The 27,396-nt window shown below is 44.5% G+C and overlaps 1 protein-coding gene across 1 annotated transcript in view; it reads right to left on the bottom strand.

Annotated features, from left to right (window-relative positions):
• LOC148523422 (uncharacterized) overlaps positions 1 to 27,396 on the bottom strand; it is a 69,707-nt gene that overhangs the window by 23,606 nt on the left and 18,705 nt on the right. Inside the window, exon 5 of the mRNA XM_088473297.1 lies at positions 19,916 to 20,035. Within this exon, the coding sequence (XP_088329423.1) occupies positions 19,916 to 20,035 (120 nt within the window). The remainder of the gene's footprint in view (positions 1 to 19,915; positions 20,036 to 27,396) is intronic.

The raw sequence follows: 27,396 nt of genomic DNA, 5'->3' as shown, positions 1-27,396 counted from the left end.
AGCCCTGTCCTTGCTGCCAGACACAGGTGCACTTACATATCCGCACAATGCGGCAAAGCCTGTAATTCTGCTGTCACCACCTCTGTGAACACAGGGCCTTATTCAGCAAGGATTGTAAGTGCGATTGCGCATGCAGATGGCCGGTTGTTGCGTTATCCACTGCGATTGGGACTGCGATCACAGCGAGTACACAGACCCATTGCAAAATGATTGACAGGAAGTGCCATTTGTGGGAGGTGACGGTGGGGCTGGTTGGTGGAATGCCGGCGTGTCAGTGCATATGAACGCCATTGCAGGGGCATGCATAAATTATCCACTTAGATGCCATACTCAGCCTGAGCACTCACTGCGTACCGGAAGGTTATCAATTCCTGAGTAAGGTCCGACCTTGTGCCTGTGTGCGGGAGGCTCCGATAGTACTCACTGTTACCGATGGTTTCGCTGACTTGCATTATTACGGATGTGTGTATGTAAGGTGGGCGTCCTTATGTCATGCTGTGATGACATAGCGATTGCAGAGATTAGCCTATGATCACAGAGAGGGCTGCGTGTGTAATCGCAGCCATCTTTGCTGAATCAGGCCCACAGTACACACGTATATGCCGGTTTATCACTCAGTTACGCATCCTCCACCACAAGTGTAGATGTGATTGAGTTGTGCATAACTCCGGATCTCTCAGCGTATTCGCCGACTTGGAGAATGAGCTGCGCAAAAGCACCCAAGATTCTTCCACAAATCCCAGTTACATTAAACTCTGCATAAGCTGCTTCATGTCAGTGTGCCCGATTCAGGGATGGACGGATCTGCAGAGCTGCACACAAGCGGCTGAGCAAATCCATCCACTTTACATGCAACTGCAGAATAAGATCGTAGGGATGGGTCCTACGCAGATGCCGACCCTTCAACAGCGGAGATGTGCGCTCATCCTCAGGTGATTGTACATCTCTGAATCAGCCCCCGTATCTGTAGGATGATTCCAGAATAATGTGTATATGATTGTACTGCAATACTATTCTCTGATACTCATCTATGCTCTGATACTATACTATATTCTGATACTCTATTATACTATACTCTGATACTCTATTATACTATACTCTGATACTCTAATATACTATAGTCTGATACTCTAATACTATACTAGACTCTGATACCCTACTATACACTGATACTCTACTGTACTATACTCTGATACTCTACTATACTATACACTGATACTCTACTGTACTATACTCTGATACTCTACTTTACTATACTCTAACACTGTACTCTGATATTCATCTGTACTCTACTATACTATATTGTGATACTCATTTATACTCTGATACTCTACTGTACTGTACACTGATACTCTACTATATTCTGATATTCACCTATACTATACACTGATACTATACTCTGATATTCTACTATACTCATACTCTACTGTACTCTGACTCACCTATACTATATGCTGATACTATACTCTGATACTCTACTGTACTATAATCTGATACACTACTGTACTATACTCTGATACTCTACTATACTCTATACTATTCTCTGATATTCTACTATACTCTGATACTCATCTATACTATACTCTGATACTATACTATTCTCTGATACTATACTATACTTTGCTGTAATATACTCTGATACTATACTATACTCTGATACTCTACTATACACTGATACTCTTACTGTACTATACTATACTCTGATACTCTACTGTACTCTGATACTATACTCTGATACTATACTATATTCTGATACTCTACTGTACTATACACTGATACTCTACTATACTCTGATACTATACTAAACTCTGATACTCTACTGTACTCTTATACTCATCTATACTATACACTTATACTCTACTATACACTGATACTATACTATACTCTGATACTCTACTATACTCTGATACTATACTATATTCTGATACTCCACTGTAATATACTCTGATACTCTTCTATACTCTGATACTCTACTATACTCAGATATTCTACTGTACTATACACTGATACTCTACTATACTATACTCTGATACTATATTATACTCGGATATTCTACTATACTCTGATACTATACTATATTCTGATACTCTACTGTACTATACTCTGATACTATACTCTACTGTAATATATATATTCTGATCCTCTACTGTACTCTGATACTCTACTATAGTCTAACACTATAATATACTCTGATACTCATCTATACTCTGATACTCTACTTTACACTACTATACTCTGATACTCCACTATACTATACTATACACTAATACTCTAATACTATAGCATACTCTGATACTCATCTATACTCTACTATATACTGTGTGACACAGTTGGGTTAGGGGTCCCTCTCTGGGGGTAGATGGACTCCCTCTTTACACAAAGCAGCCATAGAAACAGGAGACAAGTCTGGAAATCTTGTACAAACTGGTCGGCGCCAGTCTTTATTGTGCCACACACAAAAGTATAAACAAAAGCATAAACATAAATCCTAGGCCGGCTGGGCACTAACTACACAGCAGATTTCTTTGCTATAACAATGGTAGGGCCTCTTGCCCTTACTATCAACAAAACACATGCACAGTACTTACAGGGTTTTAGCCAAGTGTCTCTGAACAGGCTAGACTGCCAGCTCCCCCAGGTATGAGACACTCAGCCACAAACAAACCCAGCTTAAATCAGCCAGTTCCAGGTGGAAGCCCTAATGAGGCGGCTACCAAGCTGAAAGGCTCAAGACCTGGAGTGGCCTGTGGATGGAGCCCCTCCTCTCCTCACATTCACACCCTCAGGACCCATTCTGGCTTTTTGCAGAACCCGACACTACTAGTCTGCTTTCCTAACAGACTTCTCCTGGAGGTTTTAAAAGACATAAGACAGGAATCTGGGACAAATATAGAAGCCATTCCACACTTCTCCAGTGCTTCTATCACATATCCCCCCCTGTGTTTTGACCTGTGGGGTGGAACAACTGCAGCCCCCAGACAATGGACACATGACAAAGCGTCTGCATTGGCCAGCTGGCTTCCTGGCCTATGTTCTACCATGAACTTAAAGGTCTGTAATGCTAAGAACCACCTCGTTATTCTCGCATTACTGTCTTTGTTCTCTGACATCCACTTCAAAGGGGCATGGTCAGTGATCAATCTGAACTTCCTTCCCACCAAATAGTACCTGAGAGTTTCTAAGGCCCATTTTATGGCCAATGCTTCCTTCTCAACTGTAGCATAGTTTCTCTCATGTACATTTCATTTCCTGCTTAGGTAAAAAATAGGGTGTTCCTCACCATCCTTCCTCTGGGACAGGACCGCTCCTATACCTACTTCTGATATATCTGTTTGCACCACAAACTCCCTGTCAAAATCAGGAGTCACCAGTTCGGGTTGGGTACACAACTCTGCTTTTAAGGCCTGAAAAGCCTTCACTGCTTCAGGACTCCGTTCCACCATGACTTTTTGTTTGCCCTTGGTAAGGTCAGTCAGTGGGACTGCAATGGTGGCAAAATTGGGTATAAACCTCCTACAATACCCAGTAATCCCTAAGAAGGCTGTCACCTGCTTCTTATTCAAGGGTCTTGGCCAGTTTTGTATTGCTTCAATTTTATTAAGCTGTGGCTTTATCTAACCTCTGCCAATGGTGTACCCCAAATACTTTACTTCTTCCATCCCTAGACAACACTTTTTTGGGTTGGCTGTCAAACATGCCCTATAAATGGAGTCCAACACTGCAAGTGAGCCTGCCAATCAGGGCCATGAATGACTACATCATCCAGATAAGCAGCAGCATACTGTCTATGGGGCCTAGAATTCTATCCATCATTCTTTGAAAGGTAGCAGGTGCCCTATGTATCCCAAGGGCAACATCTTGTATTGAAACAACCCTTCTGGTGCTGAAAAAGCTGTTTTTTCTTTGGCATTCTCAGTTAACGGGACTTGCCAACACCCTTTGGTGAAGTCAAGTGTGGTTAAATACCTGTACCTAGCCTTTCAATTAAATCATCCACCCTTGGCATTGGGTAGGCATCGAATTTTGACACACTGTTCAATTTCTGGAAGTCATTGCAGAAACGCACACTCCCATCAGGCTTTGGAATAAGCACAATGGGGCTTGACCACTCACTATGCAATTCTTCAATGACACCCAATTCTAACATTTTTTAAATTTCTTTAGACACTGACTCCCTTTGGGCTTCTGGTAACCTATAGGGCTTTAGGTTAACCTTAACCCCTGGGTCAGTGATTATGTCATGTTTAATGACAGTGGTTTTCCCTGGTATGTCTGAAAACAAGACCCTATTTCTGATAATAAATTCTTTAACTTTCTGCTGTTGAACTGCCGACAGGGTTTGTGCTACTGTCACTTCGGGAACCAAGGACCCTGGTTTTACTGGATGGTCTCGGACGACTGACAGTGCTGCTCTATCCTTCCATGGTTTTATAAGATTTACATGGTATATCTGTTATGGCTTTCTTTTCCCCGGCTGGTAAACTTTGTAATTAACTTCCCCTACTTTTCTAGAATTTCAAAGGGTCCTTGTCACTTAGCTAAAAGTTTACATTTTACTGTGGGAACCAACACCAACACTCTGTCCCCAGGAGCAAAGTTGTGTAAGCGAGCATTGCGGATGTACACCCTCTGCTGTGCCTGTTGGGCCTGTTCCAAGTGGTCTCTCACTATCGGCACCACAGCAGCAATTCTTTCCTGCATTTGGAAAACATGCTCAATAACTGTTTTATACGGACTGAACTGCCCCTCCCATGTCTCTTTGGCAATGTCCAGTAACCCCCTTGGATGTCTCCTGTACAATAAATCAAAAGGGGAAAACCCTGTGAAGGATTTGGGAACCTCTATTATGGCCAACAGCAAATAAGGTAACAAGTAATCCCAATCTCTACAATCTTTGTCCACTACTTTTCTTAGCATGTGCTTTAAAGTTTTATTAAACCTCTCCACTAACCCATCGGTCTGGGGATGGTACACAGAGGTTCTTAATTGATCAATTTTAAACAGGCAGCACAACTCTTTCATGATTTTTGACATAAATGGGGTACCTTGGTCAGTCAGGATTTCCTTAGGTATTCCCAACCTGCTAAAGACATGGACTAATTCCCTAGCAATGGTCTTTGTTGACATATTTCGCAATGGTATTGCTTCCGGGTACCGGGTAGCATAATTCATTATCACTAGAATATATTGACAGCCCCGGGCAGACTTCATTAATGATCCAACCAAGTCCATAGCTATTCTTTTGAAGGGAACCTCAATAATAGGCAACGGGACAAGTGGACTTTTAAAATGCGGCCTCGGAGCATGATATTGACATTCAGGACAGGATGCACAATAGTCAGACACCTCTTTATGGACCCCAGGCCAGAAAGACCTCTGCAAGATCCGCTCAGTGGTATTTTCTACCCATAAGGTGACCTGCCATTATATGACTATGAGCCAGGTCTAACATTGTTCTTCTGTATGTCTTGGGAACTATTAATTGTTCCACAATGTCTTCCCCTTTTTTAGTCACTTGATACGACAACAGACTATCAGGGTCTATGGGTTTGCCATCAATTACTTTTACATTCTCCCTGGCTTTTACTAGAGTAGGGTCATTCAACTGCTCCATGGCAAAGACCTCTCTCCTGACCTCCAGATCAGGCAGGTGATCCATGAGCTCAACAACCCCACCTCAGTGGGAGGCACACAACCTGGTAATCCACCATCACTCTCAGGTTTGCCAACCATGCTAGAAAAAGGGAACATCACAGACTCTGAAGAAAATCCCCCTTCTACTGCATCAGTAACCCTCTCAAATGGGTCGGGGTTGTTTACTGCTGGAACAAATTGGCTTTCCCACAACTTCCAGAGGTGGGCAAAGTCTCTTTCCAATATCGCATCATACATTAAGCCATGTACCAAACCAACAGAGACTATCGCGGAACCACATGGTGTCTCTATCTTCACTTCTGCAGTAATATAATACCTAGTATCCCCATGTATGCAGGTCACACCAACAGTTTTCCCCTTACGCTTCAAGGGGTTCACCAATTCAGCTTTCATAAGTGTAACCAGGCTACCAGAATCTAACAGAGCCTCTACTTGGTTGCCCTCTACAGTGAGTACACACATGTGCTTATCTGTCTCAGCCTGCCGGTCAGCAGTACAGGATGGCTGTGCAAAGAAAGACATCCTGTGGCTAATATGAGCAGTATCACATTGCATAGGTTCAGAGGTGAGTGAACAATTAGCCGCAATATGGCCAAAACCACCACATCGGAAACACTGAATCACATTCTAACCTAGTCTTTTACGGGGTAGGAACCTTCCTGGCCTGGCTGGCCTGTCTTCAGGTTCCTTACCCTCAGTCTTAGGTACATTCCATCGCCCAGCACCCTTCTCCCCTCGAACAGTCTTATCAGTCTCGATGGGAGTTTGTCGGTGCGTCATTGGGGCTCGGTGGGGCAGACTCAACTGCTCCTGAGCTGCCACGTACCTCTCCACCAGTTTGACTAACTGGTCTGCAGATTTAGGGTCTGCATGGCTCACCCACTTGCGCAGAGACGCAGGTAGCAATCGTAGATACTGGTCCATCACAACTCTTTCCACAATCTGTGGTCCTGTTAGCATCTCGGGCTGCAGCCATTTTGTGGTAAGATGGACGAGGTCATGCATCTGTGAGCATAGAGGCTTTTCCATTTGGAACTCCCAGCGGTTGACTTGTTGGGCGTGAACGAATAGGGTGACTCCTAAACGAGTTAGGATCTCCCGTTTCAATTTCTCATAGTCTTTGGCATCAGCTAGGCACAAGTTGTAGTAGGCCTTTTGTGGCTCTCCACACAGGAAAGATGCCACCAGACTTGCCCATTGTTCCTTGGGCCAACTCTCCATCTCTGCTGTTCTCTCAAATGTGGTGAGATACGCCTCCACATCATCACCCGAAGTCATCTTTTGTAGGAAGTGACTGGTGTGTATGGAGCGAGCGGACACGGGAGGACCAGTGGTAGCATCACCATACTGGGCTACTAGGTGTTGTACCATCTCCTTTAAGGCCTGGCTGTTTTCTGCTAAGGCCTGGTGGGTTCCCTCAATGGTAACCTGTTGCTGCCTCTGGGCTGCCTCCTTTTAATACAAATATTTTGCTGCTATCATTTGTATATATTTTAGGAATAACAAATAATAAAAGTTATGTTTTAAATGGAATAATCAACCCATAGAATAAAATATTGTGTGTTAGCTCAAGGGTAAGTGCACTGAAGAAGAAACCCCTACTTTTTCTTTTTTCTTTCTAATTAGACAAATGAATGCCCCAGATAATACCAGATCCAGGGCAGTAGCAGAACTGTTGAGCAATGAACAAATGAGGCATGAGGTGGCAGGTGCCTCAAATGCATCAAGTGTCAATAATGATGTAACATCTAATAAAAATGTGAATGTGCTTGATAAATTAAAACAGCCTGTACCATACAAGCAGCCTGTACCCCAAAATGAATACAAGAAGAAGTTAAAATTGCGCACTGGACTATAACATAATGAGCGGGGGTGGCTGCACTTACAGAGAAGGGTGTCCGACCTTCTGATTGGATTTAGTGGTTCGAGATTGGTAACTGCACTCTAAAAGCCCCCTGGTGTTAAGTATGCTGGAAATAGATCCAAATGAAAAGCAATAATCAATAGTGTAGATATAATTATTGAGGAATTGTGTTAGACCATAAATGAAGTGCTGAGAAATGATAGGTCAAAAACAGATGAAATGTCTAAGAATTTTACTTGCACACAATAGTATGAGTTAAAATGTGTACTTGTTATGAATACCACTTTATCTATATACCCAAAATATCGCTATTTAGCACTACAAGTAAGAAACAATTGCTTTCCAATCCAATTGTGGTTCCAAAACACAAATTGTTATATTGCAATAAAAAAAGAAAGTTACACGCTTAGATCTAACACAATTAGCGCAAAAAGTAAGTAAATACAAAGGTACAAACCAATACATATGCTAGCGCTCTGGAATCCAGTACTCAGCCATCAATCCTGAAGCCTGCAGTCACCTAGTAAGGGAGAATGACTCCCTTACAGTTCACAGAGCCCTAGCCTATATACCACACAGATCACATATACAACAATAGAGACGAGCTGGCATGATTCCATTGGTTCTTGCTCCTTGTCATTCTGTTCATTGGTTAGTTCATATGGTGTCATCAGAGCTATGGATTAGCTTTCCAACTGCTTCTTTGTGTAGGTTTCCCTCCAAAGAACTAATAAAAAAATCACTACATACAGAGATACATTCTAACCTATAATTCATATCTTGCAAACGTCTGCTGCGATCTCCTTGCCGATAGAACCGAAGATCTGCAAATAAACAGGGGTTTAGAATGGTACCAAACATGACATGTCTACTAGCTTCTATACCTTAAATATCATATACATACATTTCACAACATAATTATTTGCTAATAAAACCTCTAATATCACGTTTAATGTGAAGGAACCTTTTTATAAGTTATTGTATTTGTATGTGTGAGAATATTGTGTACTTTCACTAGTTTGCATTGCGCGTATGTGTGGGTTCATGTGCACTTCAAAGGTGTGTGCGTATGAGTATGCATGTAAGTCTATGTGCGTGTGTTATGTAATTCAGTGTATGTGTGATGGATTAATATATGTTATCCATTTCTGACATATTTTAATATTTAGACATTGCCTGAACCAATTTCTAAGTTGTAAATAAAGGTTTATTTCTAAGCAGGGGGAGACCCCCAGCTGTCTGCTGTTGCCACCTAATCTGATAGCTAATTCAAAGGTTTTCCTCTGCCTATTCAAAGTCTAAATGCCGGTTCCTTTGAACCAAAACAGTACCGAACAAAAAGGCATACAATTGTTAACGATTTGCGGGCCTCTGACAATGATTCCCAACCTTGCATTCAGACAGTGCTACATGTTTAATTATTGGTCATAGGCATATTGTATTAGCATGCGGAGTCTCTCAAAACACTCACAGACATACATATCAAGACCTATCTTCCAACTAAACCTCATAGTAATATAAACATATATTTGTGCATATCGGAATTGCGCTGACACAGAGTAGTATCCAAGCAATTCGTCATCAGATCATGGATGACTAAATCATCAATTAACAATTGCAAGCGATCATATCCAATTATCTGACTTTGACAGCATTTACACAGTACATTTGAACAATTGAAATAAAGGCATAATGATATTAAATATCAATGTCAATGGTGGAATAATATGGCATCGGTCAGGGTTGGAGTCAATTGGGGGAAAAGGATGATGATTAATGTGTGTGAGCACACTAACTCAGTAATGTGCAGGGCAATCAGTTATTGTGGGTGAGTGACCAGGGATTAGAGGAGCGCAAAAGCTCTGTCAATATGTCTGTTGCTGACTGCGGCGTCCCGCTAGTCAGTGTTCAGTTCCTGGTAATGGGTATCTGTAGCCGGTGGTGCCCAGGATAGGATGTTCTCAGGGTAAGAAGTACGGGGTCAGGGGATGGCAGGGACAGGGGGTCTCACGGCTGATCAGTCCTGTCTCCAGTGCAACACAGCAATGCCCGCCCGATTGGACAGATGGGTGCCGCTGGTGCACATGGGCAGGCTGTTAGCCTGAGGAGTTGTAGCAGTGGTGGCTCTTGGAACCAGAGACCGCACTCCTCCTACGGTGTAGAGACTTACCTCCCTGTGTGATCTCGACGGAGTCCCTCTCTTGCCCCTAGCCGGCCTATGTTGCTGGAGTCTTCTCGATCATTGTTGTCACTTCCGGGTCTCGTGATCCATCTGCGGCTGGAGGCTGGGTGAATGCTGTAGTCGGTGCAGTAATCTAATTCTTTCTGGTCACTCTCCAATGGCAGAGTATGATGGGGGATAGTCTGTAAGCTGCAATGCATTTCGACCCTCTTGGGGTCTTCTTCAAGGCAGAATGGCATGGGAATACTCTGTGTTGGGAGGCCGTTTGTACTGGGATAAAATCCCCGCCTCCTTCCTGATAGCATGTCATTTGATTGGTGGTTGATCTTAGTATATGCTGACTGGCTTAAAGCTTGTCAGTCATACACATGAGTTGTTATGCTGGATTGTAAGTGCATCCAGAAATCATGTGGGGAAACATGTTCCAAGCACGGTCTAATACCAAATAAAATTAAAAATAAAATTAAAAATAAAAATAACAATAAAAATAAAATAAAATTAATAAAAAAATTAAAAAATAAATAAAAAATGCTTCTAATGTTAACTGCTAATTGCAGAATGCAGAGTCATGGTAGAAATTGTGGAATTAAGTACTGCATGCATGCAGAAACTATATGCAAAACAATTAATGGAACCATACATTATTGTGCTAGATGGTGGGTTTACTAAAAGACATATAAAGTCAACATTGCACTTGGGAGCTTCTGTTTGGTTATTGGTCAAACCATTTAGAATACTGTTTGGTGAATTGGTGCATATATTTAGGGGAAATGATCTATTGTAGTGGATTGCTCAGACCTGTAGGGTTGAATATCAAATAAGTTACCATGTAGTGTATAATCCGGGGTATGTAGTAAATGTTAGTAGTATGGCCCAAATGGTTCCCATAAAAGCTGAAAATGATAGGATCAATGATATAACTAGTCACAAATGATAGATCTAATTTCATTGTCCCGAATGAGACCCTGTGGGTAAAGGGACCCCATATTGATCATGATATGTAGTTCTTCTCTGTCGATCTGCTTGATATAATCACCACCTCTCCAGTTAGGATTAACTGATTTCAGAGTGGTGAAGTCCAGGGTTGTGGGATCAGACCCATGGTAGATTTTGAAATGCATGGAGATAGGATGTTCCTCACAGCCTTTCCTAATGTTACGCATATGTTCACTTATCCTGATTTTAAGTGGGCATATGGTTCTCCCTATATAATGTTGTTGACAGGGACATTGTAGAAAATAAATCACACCTTTGTTGTTGCACGTCAAGTTTTCTCGTATCTTGAATATCTTGTTATTTGTTGTGGATTGTACTGATTTTTTTGGGATGGTACTTCTCTTACTGGTGATGGTGCAGGCCTGGCAATTACCGCAATAATAGAACCCTCCCCCATTTCCTCCTGATGTCTTATGTTTCCATATGTCAGTGAGTGTGTTTTGTTTGGATGCTTTCGGTGCTAAATGGTTCTTCACTAATTTAGTTCTCAGATCTGGAGCCTTTCGGAAAACTATCTGAGGTTTGGAGGGTAGGGAAGTACCTAAAATGTCATCCCCTAAAAGTATTGGCCAGTGTTTGTTCACTATTTTCTTAATTTCCTGTGCATGACTGTTATACTGGGTTACAAAGAATATCTTATTGTCGGTGTCTACGTTTGAATCTTTGTTTTTATATTCTAAGAGTGGACCTCTATCTGATTCTTTTGTGGCTTGGAAAGCTGCTTGCACTGTACTGGCATTGTATTTTATATTTATTAATTGTGTTTTGGGTATGTTACCTTGTGTTTCATAGTCGTGCAGTCTGGAGCAGTTGCGTCTTATTCTCTTAAATTGTCCTGTCGGTATCCCATCTAACCAGCTAGGGCGATGCCTGCTCGTGGCCAAAATAAAACTGTTTACATCTACTTGCGATATATGTTGGTATGAATTTGATTCTTGTCAATGAAGATGTTTAAATCAAGAAATTCTACACTGGTCTTGTTGTAATTGGTTGTAAAAGATAAATTGTAGTTATTGTTGTAAATGTATTGGATAAAGGCTAGGAGGGATGCCTCTTCCCCTTTCCAGACAAAGAAAATGTCATCTATATATCATGTCCAGAAGACGAGGTTTGCGCCAAAGTCAGATGGAATTATCTTCCCAAAGACTCATGAGGAGGTTCGCATAGCTCAGCGCAAACCTCGTCCACATCACTGTGTCAGTTGTTTGTAGGTAGAACTGGTCTTCAAACCAAAGGTAGTTGTGTGATAAGATGAAGGCAATGCTTTTGAGAATAAAGTCGGATTGTACTGTGGTCATTGTGGGATCCTGATCTAGAAAGTATTTTATGCTATCTAAACCTTGGTTGTGTTTGATAACTGAGTAAAGGGACGTGACGACGCTGGTTACCAGCCAGAGGTCCTGATCCCATACTATTTGTGTTAATTTATTGAGTATACTTGTAGTGTCTTGAAGATATGATTTCTGTTGTTTAACATATGGTTGTAAGTAGATATCTAGATACTGGGAAATATTCAAAGTGAGTGAATTTATTCCTGATACTATGGGTCGACCTGGTGGATTGATGTGGTCTTTATGGATTTTAGGGAGATGGTAATAAACTGGGATGATGGGGTGTGCAGTGTTCGGGAAATTGTTTTCTTTGGTAGTGAGTATGCCTTCTTGTAAACCCTTTTGTAACAAGGTATGTAATTCCTGTTGGTATTGTCTAATTGGGTACCCCAAAATAGTCTGACCCCCCCCGGAATAGCGGGCAAGCCTCTCGGCTGGTGCAACCCGCCTACATCCCAACCCCACCCCCCACATAAGGAATGCTGATGGTGACCCTGTATTCCTACTTAGAAAAATGGCAGTGAAAGTGTCAAAGAGAAGTTAAAACAAGTATTTATGGTGCATAAATAGGTGTAAACAGCAGCCAAATGTGCACTTACTCCTGCACAAAAACAGGACTACAAAGAATAGAGAAGTGGAAATGAAAGGGCGCTATACCTTTAAAATTGTGATTACGCATACTATCAGCCAATTGAGGCATTCTGAGCATGCATATGTATCGCAGTGCGCAAACCAGCCACAGTGGTCGGGACTGCGATCGCAAGGACTAAGCAGACCCATCACAGAGTGATTGACAGGAAGTACCATTTGGGGGAGTTCATGGGGGGTGGTCAGTGAAGCGCAGGCATGCCTTGCAGGGGCATGCATAAATTATCCACTGTAATGCCATAAGCAGCTTGGGATTTCACTGTGTGTGATGAGGTTAGTAATTCCTGAGTAAGGTCAGAGCCTGTGTAAGTGTGTGTGAGGCTGTGATGGTACTCCATGTTACTGATGGTTTCTCAGTCTTGTGTAGTCACTGTGTGTGATGAGGTTAGTAATTCCTGAGTAAGGTCAGAGCCTGTGTAAGTGTGTGTGAGGCTGTGATGGTACTCCATGTTACTGATGGTTTCTCAGTCTTGTGTAGTCACTGTGTGTGATAAGGTTAGTAATTCCTGAGTAAGGTCAGAGCCTGTGTAAGTGTGTGTGAGGCTGTGATGGTACTCCTTGTTATCGATGGTTTCTCAGTCTTGTGTAGTCACTGCGTGTGATGAGGTTAGTAATTCCTGAGTAAGGTCAGAGCCTGTGTAAGTGTGTGTGAGGCTGTGATGGTACTCCATGTTACTGATGGTTTCTCAGTCTTGTGTAATCACTGCATGTGATGAGGTTAGTAATTCCTGAGTAAGGTCAGAGCCTGTGTAAGTGTGTGTGAGGATGTGATGGTACTCCATGTTACTGATGGTTTCTCAGTCTTGTGTAGTCACTGTGTGTGATGAGGCTAGTAATTCCTGAATAAGGTCAAAGCCTGTGTAAGTGTGTATGAGGCTGTGATGGTACTCCATGTTACTGATGGTTTCTCAGTCTTGTGTAGTCACTGTGTGTGATAAGGTTAGTAATTCCTGAGTAAGGTCAGAGCCTGTGTAAGTGTGTGTGAGGCTGTGATGGTACTCCTTGTTATCAATGGTTTCTCAGTCTTGTGTAGTCACTGCGTGTGATGAGGTTAGTAATTCCTGAGTAAGGTCAGAGCCTGTGTAAGTGTGTGTGAGGCTGTGATGGTACTCCATGTTACCGATGGTATCTCAGTCTTGTGTAATCACTGCGTGTGATGAGGTTAGTAATTCCTGAGTAAGGTCAGAGACTGTGTAAGTGTGTGTGTGAGGCTGCAATGATTCTCCATGTTACCGATGGTTTCACAGTCTTGCTAAGTATTACAGATGTGAGAAAAGTAATGCGAGCGTCCTTATGTTGTGCTGCAAGGTTATAGTGATTGTAATGAATTAGCATACTATCACTGCCGCAATCACAGTACTGAATCATGCTCCATATGTGTTCTTCTGGAAAGAACGAAATGAGACAGATGTTCTTCTGACGTATTTCACTCTCCGGAACAAATTCACCTCCACGATGTTTACATATGGAAATAAAAAATGAAAAGCCGACAATGTGTACAATGCTTATTGTGATCGGCAAACAACTATCTCTAGAGAATTATCCTCCAGTGTGTATGTACAAAATCTGATGTACTATGCTCACTTCAATGAAGTTCACGCACATGCATATAAAGGTTGGTGTGAGGAGTGGGCCCACCCCAGAAAGACAGGTAAACTGACGTACCCTACTCACTTAGGATTCGCTTTAGTGAAAAAACACATAACTATTTCTTTTAGTGGAGATTTTTCAATGATATATTCATCATCAGTTACAATTATTCATCTCCACAGTTAAAATTCCGAAGACATTTTATTGTTCATTAATTCATAAAATAAAATCTAAAAGCCCACAAACAGTCCACAAAAACACTCTTAATTGAGGCAAAATAATAGATGTGAGGAGTAGCTCAATGTAAAAGTCCGGATCTGATACAGAGCAATGAAATACCTCAGAAGGCAGAGTAGTGTGGCTGCAGGGTCTTCAGTGAGTTAAATCCCTAGGTCCCAACGCGTTTCAATACTTTGATCTTTCTCGAGGTACCTTGTTCAGGAGAGTGAAATACACCAGAAGGACATCAGCCTCATTCAGGACCTCATTCAGTCTCTTGCTAGATGTGATCGCTCGCCCCCGGCGTATGCAAATTTGTCAAAGTGACGCCACGGGAAGCGATCGCTCGCCAAGGCATAAGCATGCCCACCATATCTTAGCACACATCATCTCCAGGAAGTGTATTAAAACATTGGTACATCGAGCACAATCAGAAGCGATCGCAGTGCTTGTGGTTGCCTTACCCTACTGCAAGCACTGCAAGGACTTCAGCGTAAAAACAGGCATGTGACGTGTACTATGATGCTGCGTTTTAATTATGCACACTTCTAAAACGGCATTGAAACACTAATGCACACCTGCATTCGTACCTCCACACCCCCGTTATTAGTCTCCTGCCCATTACCACCCACAAACGGCCTCTCCTGTCACTCATTTCACTGGGCTGTCTTTGCTGGGTGAGCGAGTGGCCTGCGATCGCACAGAGTAGTTCGCACACGCGCAGAATGAAGCGTGCGCATGTGCATACACAAACCAACGGGCCGCTTGCGAGCGCACAGCGCTAGCGAAAGACTCTGAATGAGGTCCTCAGTTCTTTCCAGAAGAAACACATATGGTTTTATGTTGTTGTAACATTTATGTATGTAAACATTTCCCCTGAGTTTTAAAGATACAGATGTGTCCTCATACACCTTTCCTTTTTTTTCTTCATTTGACACAAGATGCCGTCACAGCTAAGATGCACCACAATGAGTAGCAATTAGATAGATCCCAATTTCTTTTTTCCTGCAAAAGTATTCATATAAAAGTATAGGATTAAAGTAACAAATTTTAAGAAAAATCACAAGGCGTGGATAATACACAGATTCAAAAGACATGGCAAATTTGGCCACGCGGCTCGATTTTTAGAAAAGGTGTATATGGACACATTTGTATATCGTCCTTTGATTTCCACTTCTCTATTTATTGTCAAAGAGAAGTGTTGCTTTGGTTCAAGGAGAAAAAGATAAAGGGAAGAGGAGAAAGTGGTGAGGAGGTGTAGGAAGCTTTGGAATGGGACCTGGTGGTTTATGAATTAGTAGTGGAGAAGGTGGAAATCATCCGGTAGAAATGATGGTACAGTAGTACAGGAAACGCACAATTTGGCAGAGGTGGTATCAAAAGACTTTTCAGGTTCAGTAATAGAGCCAAGTGGAGCACCTGTCTGTGAGGTTGAGGGGTTTTTGGACCTTACAAAATGGTCAGAACATAAGCTGGGCCTTCTCAAACTGTAGATGACCTGTCTCAGGAAGAGGCTTACAAAACTGATGGCACATTGGGTGTCATTGAGGGAAAGGCGGCTTTTCCTAAAGTTGGAGTTATTTGGGGTCCTAGTTCCTCGAATAAGGGGTCTGGGAAATTTGGCTTTTTTATTTTTGCAGGAGACTAGAATAAGTCACGAGGTGAAGCGTGAGTGTAGGCGTGGGCCTTCTTCCTCATCAGAAGGGTATATAGGTGCAACTGGGCTCAGAGTTCCCTCTGAAGGTGGTGGTTTATGCAGATGATGTCACTGTAGTCCTGTCAATAGTGGCAGAGGCACGTGAAGTGGAAGATCTAATCTGTGAATACTTGGAAGCTTTGTGCTCCAGAGTAAACTGTGAAAAGTGTGGCTTTCTGGATGGGGAGGAAGGTGAAGATTTTTGCCTACCGGATAGCCTTCCCAGGCCAGTTCACAGATAAATATTTTAGGCTTCTGTTTTAACCATGGCGACTATGCCACTCTAAATTGTTGACTTGTGCAAAACCCATCTGATCAGCTATGCGTGCGTCTTCTCTGTTGATGATGTAACTTCTGGGTAACTGAATACATGTAGTCAAGAGGGGCATCACATATATATCGCGGATAGATAGGAGGTTTCAGTATGGTCAACCATTATTTTTTTTGTAACACTTGTTGTTTCAAGTTCAGGAGCCTACTGTTAGACTCCCTATAATTGGTAAGTGGTTTTGGGTATCTCTTTACCTCAGGCTTTGGTTAGAGGAAGGTCCAATAAACAGTACCCAATTCAGTGTGGGAATCTTCTATTCTATGTTATCCACTGCTTGAAAGTGACAAAGCATTGGGGGCTAAAGTGTGTGTGTGTGTGTTAGTCAAAAGCCTTTCTAGGAAGGAGTTGGTAGAGAGGATTTTTGGACCCAATTTCATGTACCAGTATCATTAAGGGATTGCCCATGCGATGTTGCTTGAGTAGGGTCGGCTTTGATTCATTCAGAGAGAATACCATTGAAGTTCAGAGATATTGCTTTGCCTTTTTTCCATGGGAAGCTTTACGTTAACGGGAACATGAGGTAGAGAAATGAAAGTAATCATGGTTGTCCACAGGAGGAATGTCTAGGGGAGGGTGTAGAGGATGGACCATTTCTTGATCAAGAGACCCTTTAATGTAAAAATGTATAAAAGAGTTTCAAGAGCTTTACGTATCCTGTGCCTTTCGGGGCTTAGTTACCCTGAGTGGGCTTATGGAGCATTCAAAAGATATGATAGATTTAATTTGACCATTATTTATTTAGTCAGTTTAGCGGTTAGATATCACACATGGAATGCACGGTGTCAGGTTTCCATAAGAAATAAGGTCCTTCCCTGTGAAGTGGTGGTGGATTTGATTCTGCAAGAGGTAGAAGGATCATGGTTCTGGATAAGAAAATGGATGCTGTCAGGTGGTCTCACTGTGGAACCACTTGAAACCCCCTTGAGTGGATGGTGGAAGTCCTCTCTAAGTCTAGCTTTAGGTTCTTTTTTATTCCTATTCACAACCCCATAGATTTTGAGTAATTTTGTTTGATGGAATAGGTTTGCATACTTCTAAATAGCTTTGCTCAGTTTTTCTTAAACATAAGTGTGTAGGGTTAGGTGGTGTGTTAGTAAGGGTGGTGGTTGGTTTCAGTAGTTGGTTAGGTTGTTATAGTTTATGAATATCTAGATTTTATAAATTTTGTTCAATATATGTAAATTTGTAGTTCTGTATGTCATGTTTTTAATTTCATATTATGTATTATTTATTTATTTATATACTGTATATATTGTAAATTGTGTTGAAAGTTTTAAATAAATGAAACACTTCCTGATATACTCTGTGCTGCTGGGGGCACTGCTCCTCTGACTATATAACTCTCAGTCTGTGATGTCCTGCTGCCTCCATTCCCCTCCTCACATCATGTCACTGCCGTTGTCACATGCAGCCCTGTCCTTACTAACTCATCACCCCTGATATCCTCTGTGCTGCTGGGGACCCTGCTCCTCCCACAATATAACTTTCAGCTTGGCGTCAGCGGTGAGGGTTAGTCTGTAGGTGACAGGCATTATTTTATTCTTGCCCTAGCAATATGGGTCAGGGTCGGCAAACCTCTGAAAATAATCCTACTAGTGACTGGGACAGGACGAGGTAAAGAGGAAACAAATTATCCATCATTGGGACACAATGTTCTCTGCTGAATACATTGTTCAATATTTGTGATTACTGAGGGAGCGGTTATACACCCATCATAGGCAGGAAGTCAGAATTACCCAACTCACAGAAAACACATTTCCCAATATCTAAATCTCTTCCAAGAGGAAGACACTGTCAGAAAGGAAAGTAAACAAAACAAGTTGGGTGGCTTCACCACCTTGTCAGGAGCCTCACACTTATCATCTCCTGATATACTCTGTGCTGCTGGTGATCCTGCTCCTTTCACTATATAACTCTCAGACTGCTGCTTCCATTCCCCTCCTCACATCATGTCCTCACTCACATTGCTCATCTCCTGATATACTCTGTGTTGCTAGGACACACTGATCTTTCCACTATATAACTCTCATTCTGTGGCTTCCTGCTACCCCCACATTCCCCTTCTTACATAGTCACTGCCCCTTTCACTTGCAACCCTGTTCTCACTGCCTCAATTCCTCACCTCATATCATGTTGTGCTGGCTGGAGAGACAGAAGGGGAGCTGGCTGGAGAAATAGAAGGGGTGCTGGCTGGAGAGACAGAAGGGGTGCTGGCTGGAGAGACATAAAGGGGGTTGCAGAGACAGAAAGGGGGACTTAGAGAAATAGATGAGGGCTTGCTAAAGAGACAGAAGGGGAGCTGGCTGGAGAGACAGAAGGGGTGCTGACTGGAGAGACAGAAGGGGTGATGGCTGGAGAGACATAAAGGGGGTTGCCGAGACAGAAAGGGGGACTTAGAGAAATAGATGAGGGCTTGCTAAAGAGACAGAAGGGGAGCTGGCTGGAGAAATAGAAGGGGTGCTGGCTGGAGAGACAGAAGGGGGATTGGCCTGGGAGACAGAAGGGGGGTGGCTGCAGAGACAGAAGGGGAACTGGCTGGAGAGATAGAAATGGGCTGCCTAAGGAGACAGAAGGGGCTGGCTAGGGAGACAGAAGTGGAGCTGGCTGGAGACAGAACGGGTGCTGGCTGGGAAGACAAAATGGTGCTGGCTAGGAAGCCAGAAGGTAGACTGGATGGAGAATCAGAAGGGTCTGGTTGGGGAGACAAATGGGGTCTGGGTGGAGTGACACAGTGGGGCTGGATTTGCAGAAACACACAGGGGGCTGCCTATTTTGTTAGTCCCGGGTCCAACAATTTCTGACGGCAGCCTTGTCTCTGTCACATGCAGCCATCTTAACCGACACATTTCGTGGTATACTCTGTGCTGCTGTGGATCCTACTCCTCCCACTATATAACTCTCTTCTGGATTCCCCTATTAGTAGCAGGTTATACTCAGGGGTTTGTAGGTTAACTGGGTCAGCAAAAAAACTACATCCACCTGAAAAGTCCAAAGGGGAATTCTTACTAAAGCTGCAACAATCACAAAAGAAAATGGCACTGCAATTTTCCACCATTTATAGAAACAGTAAGCAATGGCTGACAATACTGCATAGAAAATTACCTGTGTACCTGTTCATTGTTTTTTTAATAAAAAATATAGAAGTGTAAATTTGTAGAAGTCCTGAGCAGCTCATTCCCCTTCTAGGCAGGAGTGTAGATAAGACTTTGTGGGCCCCACAGCAACATTGTGAAGGGGTCCCCTATAGCTTCTAAAGACAACTCACAAGAGCGAGTGTGCCTAGTACTGCCCAGGGGGCGTCCTTAATGCCACCAAGCACTTTAAATTTTTCTCTTTAAATTATGATTTTCACAAGAGCACTGGCCTTTATTATCACTGGACAATGAGGGAAAGCTCAGCTCACCTTCCGTCCGTTGTCTGTTCATCTGTTCTCTACACCTCTTTGCTAAATCAAATCCAAAGTTCTCCATCCAAGGTGCCTCAATGGCAGGGAGGTGTGACGCAGGCAGGGTATTGGCAGACACTAGAATCAGGATAAGGTAAAACACAGAGTTCTGTAACAGGTACAGTTTATCTGGATTGTCCAGGGGCAGCCAGGAGCATTTGTAGCTGGACGTTGTGGTGTGCCTACTCACTGTACTGCTTAGATGCAGTGGTGGCAGCAGGATATATGAATATATTGTGTGGTGGTGGCACATTGACATATAGAGTCTCATGGTGCCTCCCACTCTACGGGACACTCGGGGCCATGTCCGAAGCTGCAGACAGAGAGGAACTTGGAAAATATGGTGGGAAGTTGCGCATGCGCAGGTTTCATGTCCGCTAACTGCTGATATGGGTGAACGGCAGCTGTTCTGTCACTGTGGTGTAAGGTAAGCACTAGATGCCAGGGTTGGGTCTCAGACCATGTAGCAGCCGAACTCCCTGCACATATGGTAGCTACACCTTTGCTTATAGGATGTAGTAGGGGCATATTAAGAGAGGAGACCAGTGTGCATTCCTTGTCCGGGGCCCCCTCCTGGGGGACATTGGCAGCAGGCACAGTGGCACTGTTGGCTGCAGGGGCTATGGGCCCATGCCCTGCACAACAGCGAGCCACTGGCTGCTGTTGTGCAGGGGCCCATAGCCACCAGCTGCATCCCAGCTAGATCCGCCACTGCGCAGGTCGCCAGGAAAATGGCACGGCAACCCTTTTCCCGGTGATTGCCTACTGCACATGACGCAGTTCCATATGTTGATGGGCAGGGCTGAGATGCCCGACGCTGGACCTCGGAGAGATAAGTATTGGAAAATATGGATGCAGGTTGCACCGCACACCTGCACCCATTAGATACACCCCTGGGAGGTAGTGATACAATTTGTGTGTGTGTGTGTGTGTGTGTGTGTGTCACGGAGAGCAGAGGGTCCCTATCATCTTATATTAGCCAGCTCTAGGTTTTAATCAGCCCGGGAAGGTTGATTCATAGAGGGGAGACCCCCAGAATGGATTCCAACCAGCTGTAGCAATGCAGGGCTCCCCTCCTATGTACACCAAGGGCTAGTGCATATATACATGTCTGATTCAGAGCTGTACATTATTGCCGCTGCAGCTGCAAATTTGTACATAGCTGCGATGAGAAAATATGCAAATGCCACAGGCGCCGGGAGATGTACTGAGACGTCCACCTGCTTAAAATGTCGTAGTATCTGCAAAGAGGCAACATCACTCACAGAGCATTCCAAACACAGGCAGGGGCTCTGGAAGGAACATGTCCCTGCGATGTGCCAGGAGTGAATCTATGGGGATTGTGGCTGCGGGCAGGAATGGAGGGATCTCAGCAGGTATTGGAGATATCTGCTGCAGACACTCTGTCACACATTCGGGGGATGCTAAATATTTGCAGTTAACTCCTGGTAACTGGTGTATTTGGGGAATAAGCTGCAAATATTTATTGATAAATAAAATAGGCCCCTGTGCGGCTGTCCTCACTCACATGACCTGAAATAGCTTCTACACATTTTGAAAACCAGAGATCTAAGAAACAGGAGATGAAGAACATAAAATGACCATCCTATTACATACATTGCCATCTCCAGATAGCTGCAGCTTTACAGCACTGGGTACCACCAGCGTCTCAGGTCGGCCCAGCTCCATGTGCACTTCTACAAGCTGCATCTCCCAAAATATTAATAAAGATGAGAGTTATGGTAAGAACTTACCTTGGTTAACTTGCTTTCTTCAAAGTCTATAGGGTCTACAGGGAGACCTTGGGGTGTAGGTTGGATCTGGAACCCGAGCACCATGCAGTTAAAGCTTTTGCTCCCAGGATGCACTTGTCCATACTCCCCATACCCCATCCCCCGAAGCCACCTCAGTTGGTAAGCAGCCAAAGGCTGGGTGCCCTGTGGACCCTATGGACTTTGAAGAAAGAGTTAACCAAGGTAAGTTCTTACCATAACTTATTTTCTTCTTCAGGGTCCATAAGCTCCACAGGGAGACCTTGGGCATATCCAAAAGCAGTCCTTTTAAGGGTGGGGACACTCCTGCACTGAGAGGAGAATCTGGCACCCACAGGAAGCATCCTAAGAGGCGAAGGATTCAAAAGGTCTGACTGGAAGACCATGTGACCGCCTTAGAAAGCTGAACAGCCGAGGCGCCACGGTGAGCTCATAGACCGAGTAGAATGAGCCTTAACAGAAGCCGGAACTGGCAGGCCTGCCTTTAAGCCATCTGGCCAATGTTTGTTAATTGGCTGGCCATCCTTTCTTGTGAAATCCAGAGAGCACAAATAAGGAGTTTGATTTCTGAAGGGAACTGGTCCTGTCCACATAAATCCGGAGAGCACGGACCACATCCAATGAGGATTCATCTGCCGAGAGGTCAGGTGACTGAAAGGCTGGTACAATAATTTCCTGATTACTATGAAAATAATAAACCACATTAGGAAGAAACTCAGGGAGAGTGTGAAGCACAGCCCTGTCCAGGAGAAATATCAGAAAGGGGGAGCGATAGGAGAGCACCCACAATTCTGACACCTGGCAGAAAGCAATAGCCAGGAGAGAAAGTCTTAGCTGTTAAACACTTGAGATCCACCAAATCTAGTGGTTCAAATGGAGGACCGGAAGAACCACCAAATCTCAAGGACCACTGGAGGGACAAAAGGAGGTTGAATCCGTAGACACCCCGTGTAGAAAGGTGTGGATATCTGGGAGCGGTACTATCCTTTGTTGGAACCACACTGACAGTGTGGAGACATGTCACTTTAACAAGGCCAGGCGAAGGCAGAGGTCATTCCTGCTTAAAGGAATGTCAGAATCTTGGAAATATGAAACACCTGAGGGTCATAATCCTGAGAGCGACGCCACTGGAAAAATGTATGCCACACCCTGTGGTATATCCTGGCCGAAGCAGGTTTGCGTGCTTGGAGCATCGTGCTGACTGAGCTAGAGCATCCCTTGGACCTTAGGAACGATGTCTCAAGAGCCACGCTGTCACAGACGATCCAGGTCGGGGTAAAGGGTTGTCCGGGTTGTCTGAGACAAGAGGTCTGGACGTTGAGGCAGCAGGAACGGAGTGTCGATGGAGAGATTCCGAAGATCTGAGTACCAATGATGTCTGGGACAGCTGAAGCCACCAGGACTGTGCCTCAGTCTTGCTTGAACTTCCGAAGAACCCGAGGAAGCAGGGATACTGGAGGTAAGAGGTACGCAAACTGGAAAAGCATCCACCAAGCTTGGTTCGGCATCCCTTGTTCTGGACACATACACTGGTAACTTGTGATTGTGTTGGGAGGCCATGAGGTCCACCTCCAGGAGACCCCATTTGTCCACTAGGAGTTGAAACACCTCTTGGTGAAGAGACCATTCCCCTGGATGCACGTCATGACGGATGAGAAAGTCTGCTTCCCAATTGAGAACTCCTGGAATGAACACTGCCAAAATTGCCACGAGCTGGCACTCCGCCCACGTCAGAATGCGTGCCACTTCTGTCACTGCTGCCCAACTTAGAGTGCCTCCTTGATGGTTGATGTAAGTCTCTGTGGTGACGTTGTCGGACTGAACCTGAAGAATAGGACTTGCCATCCTGAGGACCCTATACACGGCCCGTAGTTCCATATGTTGATGGGCAGGGCTGCTTCAACTGCTGTCCAACGGCCCTGAAATGAGTGTGGACCGGTCACTGTGCCCCAGCCCCGGAGACTAGCATCCATCGTGAGAAGTACCCAGTCCGGGATCCAAAAGGGGCAACAGTTGGCGAGATGAGGTGTCAGTAGCCACCAAGACAGAGACAGGCGCACATCCAGAGAGTGCTCCATCATCTGAGCCTTGATCTGTTGGGATAAGCCATTCCATCTGGAGAGGATCAGCCCCTGCAGGGGCCTTGAATGAAACTGAGCATATTCCACCATATCAAATGTGGACACCATGGACCCTAGAACCTGCATCGCCGAATATACTGACACCAGATGACTGTGGAGGAATCTGCACACTCACAGTTGCAGGAACGAGATCTTCTGCTGGTGAGAATCCAGAAAGGCTCCCAAATGAACCATCCTTTGTGAGAGATAGCTGTATTTTAATAAATTGTGTATCTTAAGTATATGTGCTCTGTATGTACTTTATCATTGACTAGGCCCAAAAACTACCAGTAGCCATGATTTGGTTTTAACCGTATTTGATTATATGCACTGACAGCACTAAGCACTTTCGTCACTTTAAGGGGCTCTGATCTGATTACACGGTTCACAATTTATCTACATCTAAGTGGTTAACCACCTTTTGCAATTTATTGGATTGAGCTGACACATAATGGCCTACAAAAATTCACTGACCTACTAAAAAAATATATATATTATATATACAGTATATAATATTTAAATTATTTTTAGGAAAATCAGGAGGTGCTACACTGGACCTAACGCTAAGATTAGCTGTCAGACCCCACTCACAACGTGTGCAACTCACTGGTTCAACAATATGGTACCATGCAGCACGCAACCATATGTGACAGACTTCAGAAATACTGTAATCTATATACAGTGCATCAGGAAAGTATTCACAACGCTTAATTTTTTTCACATTTTGTTATGTTACAGCCTTATTCCAAAATGGAATAAATTAATTTTTGTCCTCAAAATTCTACACACAATACCCCATAATGACAATGTGTAAAAAGTTTTTCTTTTGAGATTTTAGCAATTTAAAAAAAAAAAAAAAAACACTAAGAAATCACATGTACGTATGTATTCACAGCCTTTGCCATGAAACTCAAAATTGAGCTCAGGTGCATCCTGTTTCCACTGATCATCCTTGAGATGTTCATACAGCTTAATTGGAGTTCACCTGTGGTAAATTCAGTTGATTGGACATTATTTTGAAAGGCATACACCTGTCTATATAAGGTCCAACACTTGACAGTGCATATCAGAGCACAAACCAAGCATGAAGTCCAAGGAATTGTCTGTAGACCTCCGAGACAGGATGGTTAGTCCAGGTACAGAGTTACTTGCTCTATCTCACTCTATTCCCAAATCGGAATCAGACCCAAAGTGCGTAGGCTGCATCAGCAGACACATCAGAAAACTTCCAAGAGCTGAATGTGTCCAGCAGAGAGGTGGGAAGAGGCTGGGGTGAGATGAGAGGTCAGGAACGGGAGCAGGCAGGAGGGGAGAGGGGTGAGATGAGAGGTCAGGAACGGGAACAGTCAGGAGGGGAGAGGGCTGAGATGAGAGGTCAGGAACGGGAGCAGTCAGGAGGGGAGAGGGCTGAGATGAGAGGTCAGGAACGGGAGCAGTCAGGAGGGGAGAGGGCGGAGATGAGAGGTCAGGAACGGTAGCAGTCAGGAGGGGAGAGGGCTGAGATGAGAGGTCAGGAACAGGAGCAGTCAGGAGGGGAGAGGGCAGAGATGAGAGGTCAGGAACGGGAGCAGTCAGGAGGGGAGAGGGGTGAGATGAGAGGTCAGGAACGGGAGCAGTCAGGAGGGGAGAGGGCAGAGATGAGAGGTCAGGAACAGGAGCAGTCAGGAGGGGAGAGGGATGAGATGAGAGGTCAGGAGCAGTCAGGAGGGGAGAGGGGTGAGATGAGAGAGGTCAAGAGGGGAGAGGGGTGAGATGAGAGGTCAGGAACAGGAGCAGTCAGGAGGGGAGAGGGGTGAGATGAAAGGTCAGGAGCAGTCAGGAGAGGAGAGGGGTGAGATGAAAGGTCAGGAGCAGTCAGGAGGGGAGAGGGCGGAGATGAGAGGTCAGGAGCAGTCAGGAGGGGAGAGGGCGGAGAGGTCAGGAGCAGTCAGGAGGGGAGAGGGGTGAGATGAGAGGTCAGGAGGGGAGAGGGGTGAGATGAGAGGTCAGGAGCAGTCAGAAGGGGAGAGGGGCGGAGATGAGAGGTCAGGAACAGGAGCAGTCAGGAGGGGAGAGGGGTGAGATGAGAGGTCAGGAGCAGTCAGGAGGGTAGAGGGTGGAGAGGTCAGGAGCAGTCAGGAGGGGAGAGGGGTGAGATGAGAGGTCAGGAGCAGTCAGGAGGGGAGAGGGATGAGATGAAAGGTCAGGAACGGAAGCAGTCAGAGCTGTGAAATTGTATCTTGAACAACAAGGCCCAGCATGCCTGGCAGGTCAATCACACGGTAAAGTCACTGGCCACATCCATGGACTCGTCAGCAGGATAGTCTCCCCACCACTCCCTTTCCCTAAGTTAGTCTGTTTGTCATGTCACATTCATGAGCTACAATAAAATGTATTTATATTTTACTGGAATCTCATTGTCAACATCTTATTAAGCTTATAAGTAGCAAATAAACACACAAACCTCACAAGGGGACTGTGCGCGGGTTATATTACTCCATTTAGTAAGTCTATGAAATGTAATTATAAACCAACTACACTACACACAGTAAGGTGAGCGCTGTATAGTCCATTTCTGAGAATGCAGGTGGTGATCCCTTCAATACAGCAGCTCCCGGACCATCGCCCCAATAAGTTACCCACAGTGCAACGCATCTCCATTATACCTTTGATAACCTGAGCACCCTGCGGGAGGATAATCTCGGGGGCGCGTACCGGTTGCACCACAGACAATGGCCGCCTCCGTTGACCATTGGCCCATGGTTATGAATGTCATTAGACATTATAAAGCAGAACCCAATTTCTGCACAAGCTGATTAGCCCCATGCAGCGAGCACAATACAGAAACCGGGGCTCTTCATGGCGCAGCACGGCCCCCTACAGAGGACATGTCAATGTGAGGGAGGTTTTCATCAAGAATAAGTATCCATCCCCGCCCCCCCTCATCCCAATTACACCCAGTTATCATGGCGCTCCCCTGCTGCCTCTCCACAGTGTGTGTGGGGGGGACCCGACATTTTAAAGTCATAAGACCCCCCCCCTCGCAGTGACAGGTCCTCACTATGAACCATGAGTCAGCAACCGAGCTCGATAAGAAACACTTGCAGAACACCCCCGTTACTCAGCTGGGCAGTCACCGGCGTTTATGGCGCTTTATTTACCAACAAGGCATTTTTGAGGTAATTTTTTAATAACTTTCTTTACATGGTGGGGAAAATAAGGCAGGTACACCCACTGTAACGATTATTTTCAGGTATTTAGTACCCCCCCCTGGACTTACACCCTTTGTGTATTTCGCTCATTTATTTGGATACCAAATATGTACAATAATGGCTAACCTGACGTCGGCTCTTTATTTGGTGCATTCGGAGGATAATACGAGGGGGACAATGAACAGTAACAGTGTTTAGCAGCCTGGAACACCCGAGTCGGTCTAAATCTCTGGATGCAAGTGAAGGCAAGGAAGGTCCTGGGTCTCAGGAGGGGTGGTTACTCGGGCTGTTGTCCCATAGCGTGGAGCCCCCCGGAAAAGTGGGCAGGGAGTGCTCGCCGTTCACAGAATGGGGCA

Source organism: Taudactylus pleione, unplaced genomic scaffold (genome assembly GCF_031769625.1).
Source record: "Taudactylus pleione unplaced genomic scaffold, aTauple2 ptg000134l, whole genome shotgun sequence".
NCBI lineage: Eukaryota > Metazoa > Chordata > Amphibia > Anura > Myobatrachidae > Taudactylus > Taudactylus pleione.
Note: the sequence above shows the minus strand (reverse complement) of the source record. Positions and strands in the feature narration are given on the sequence as shown.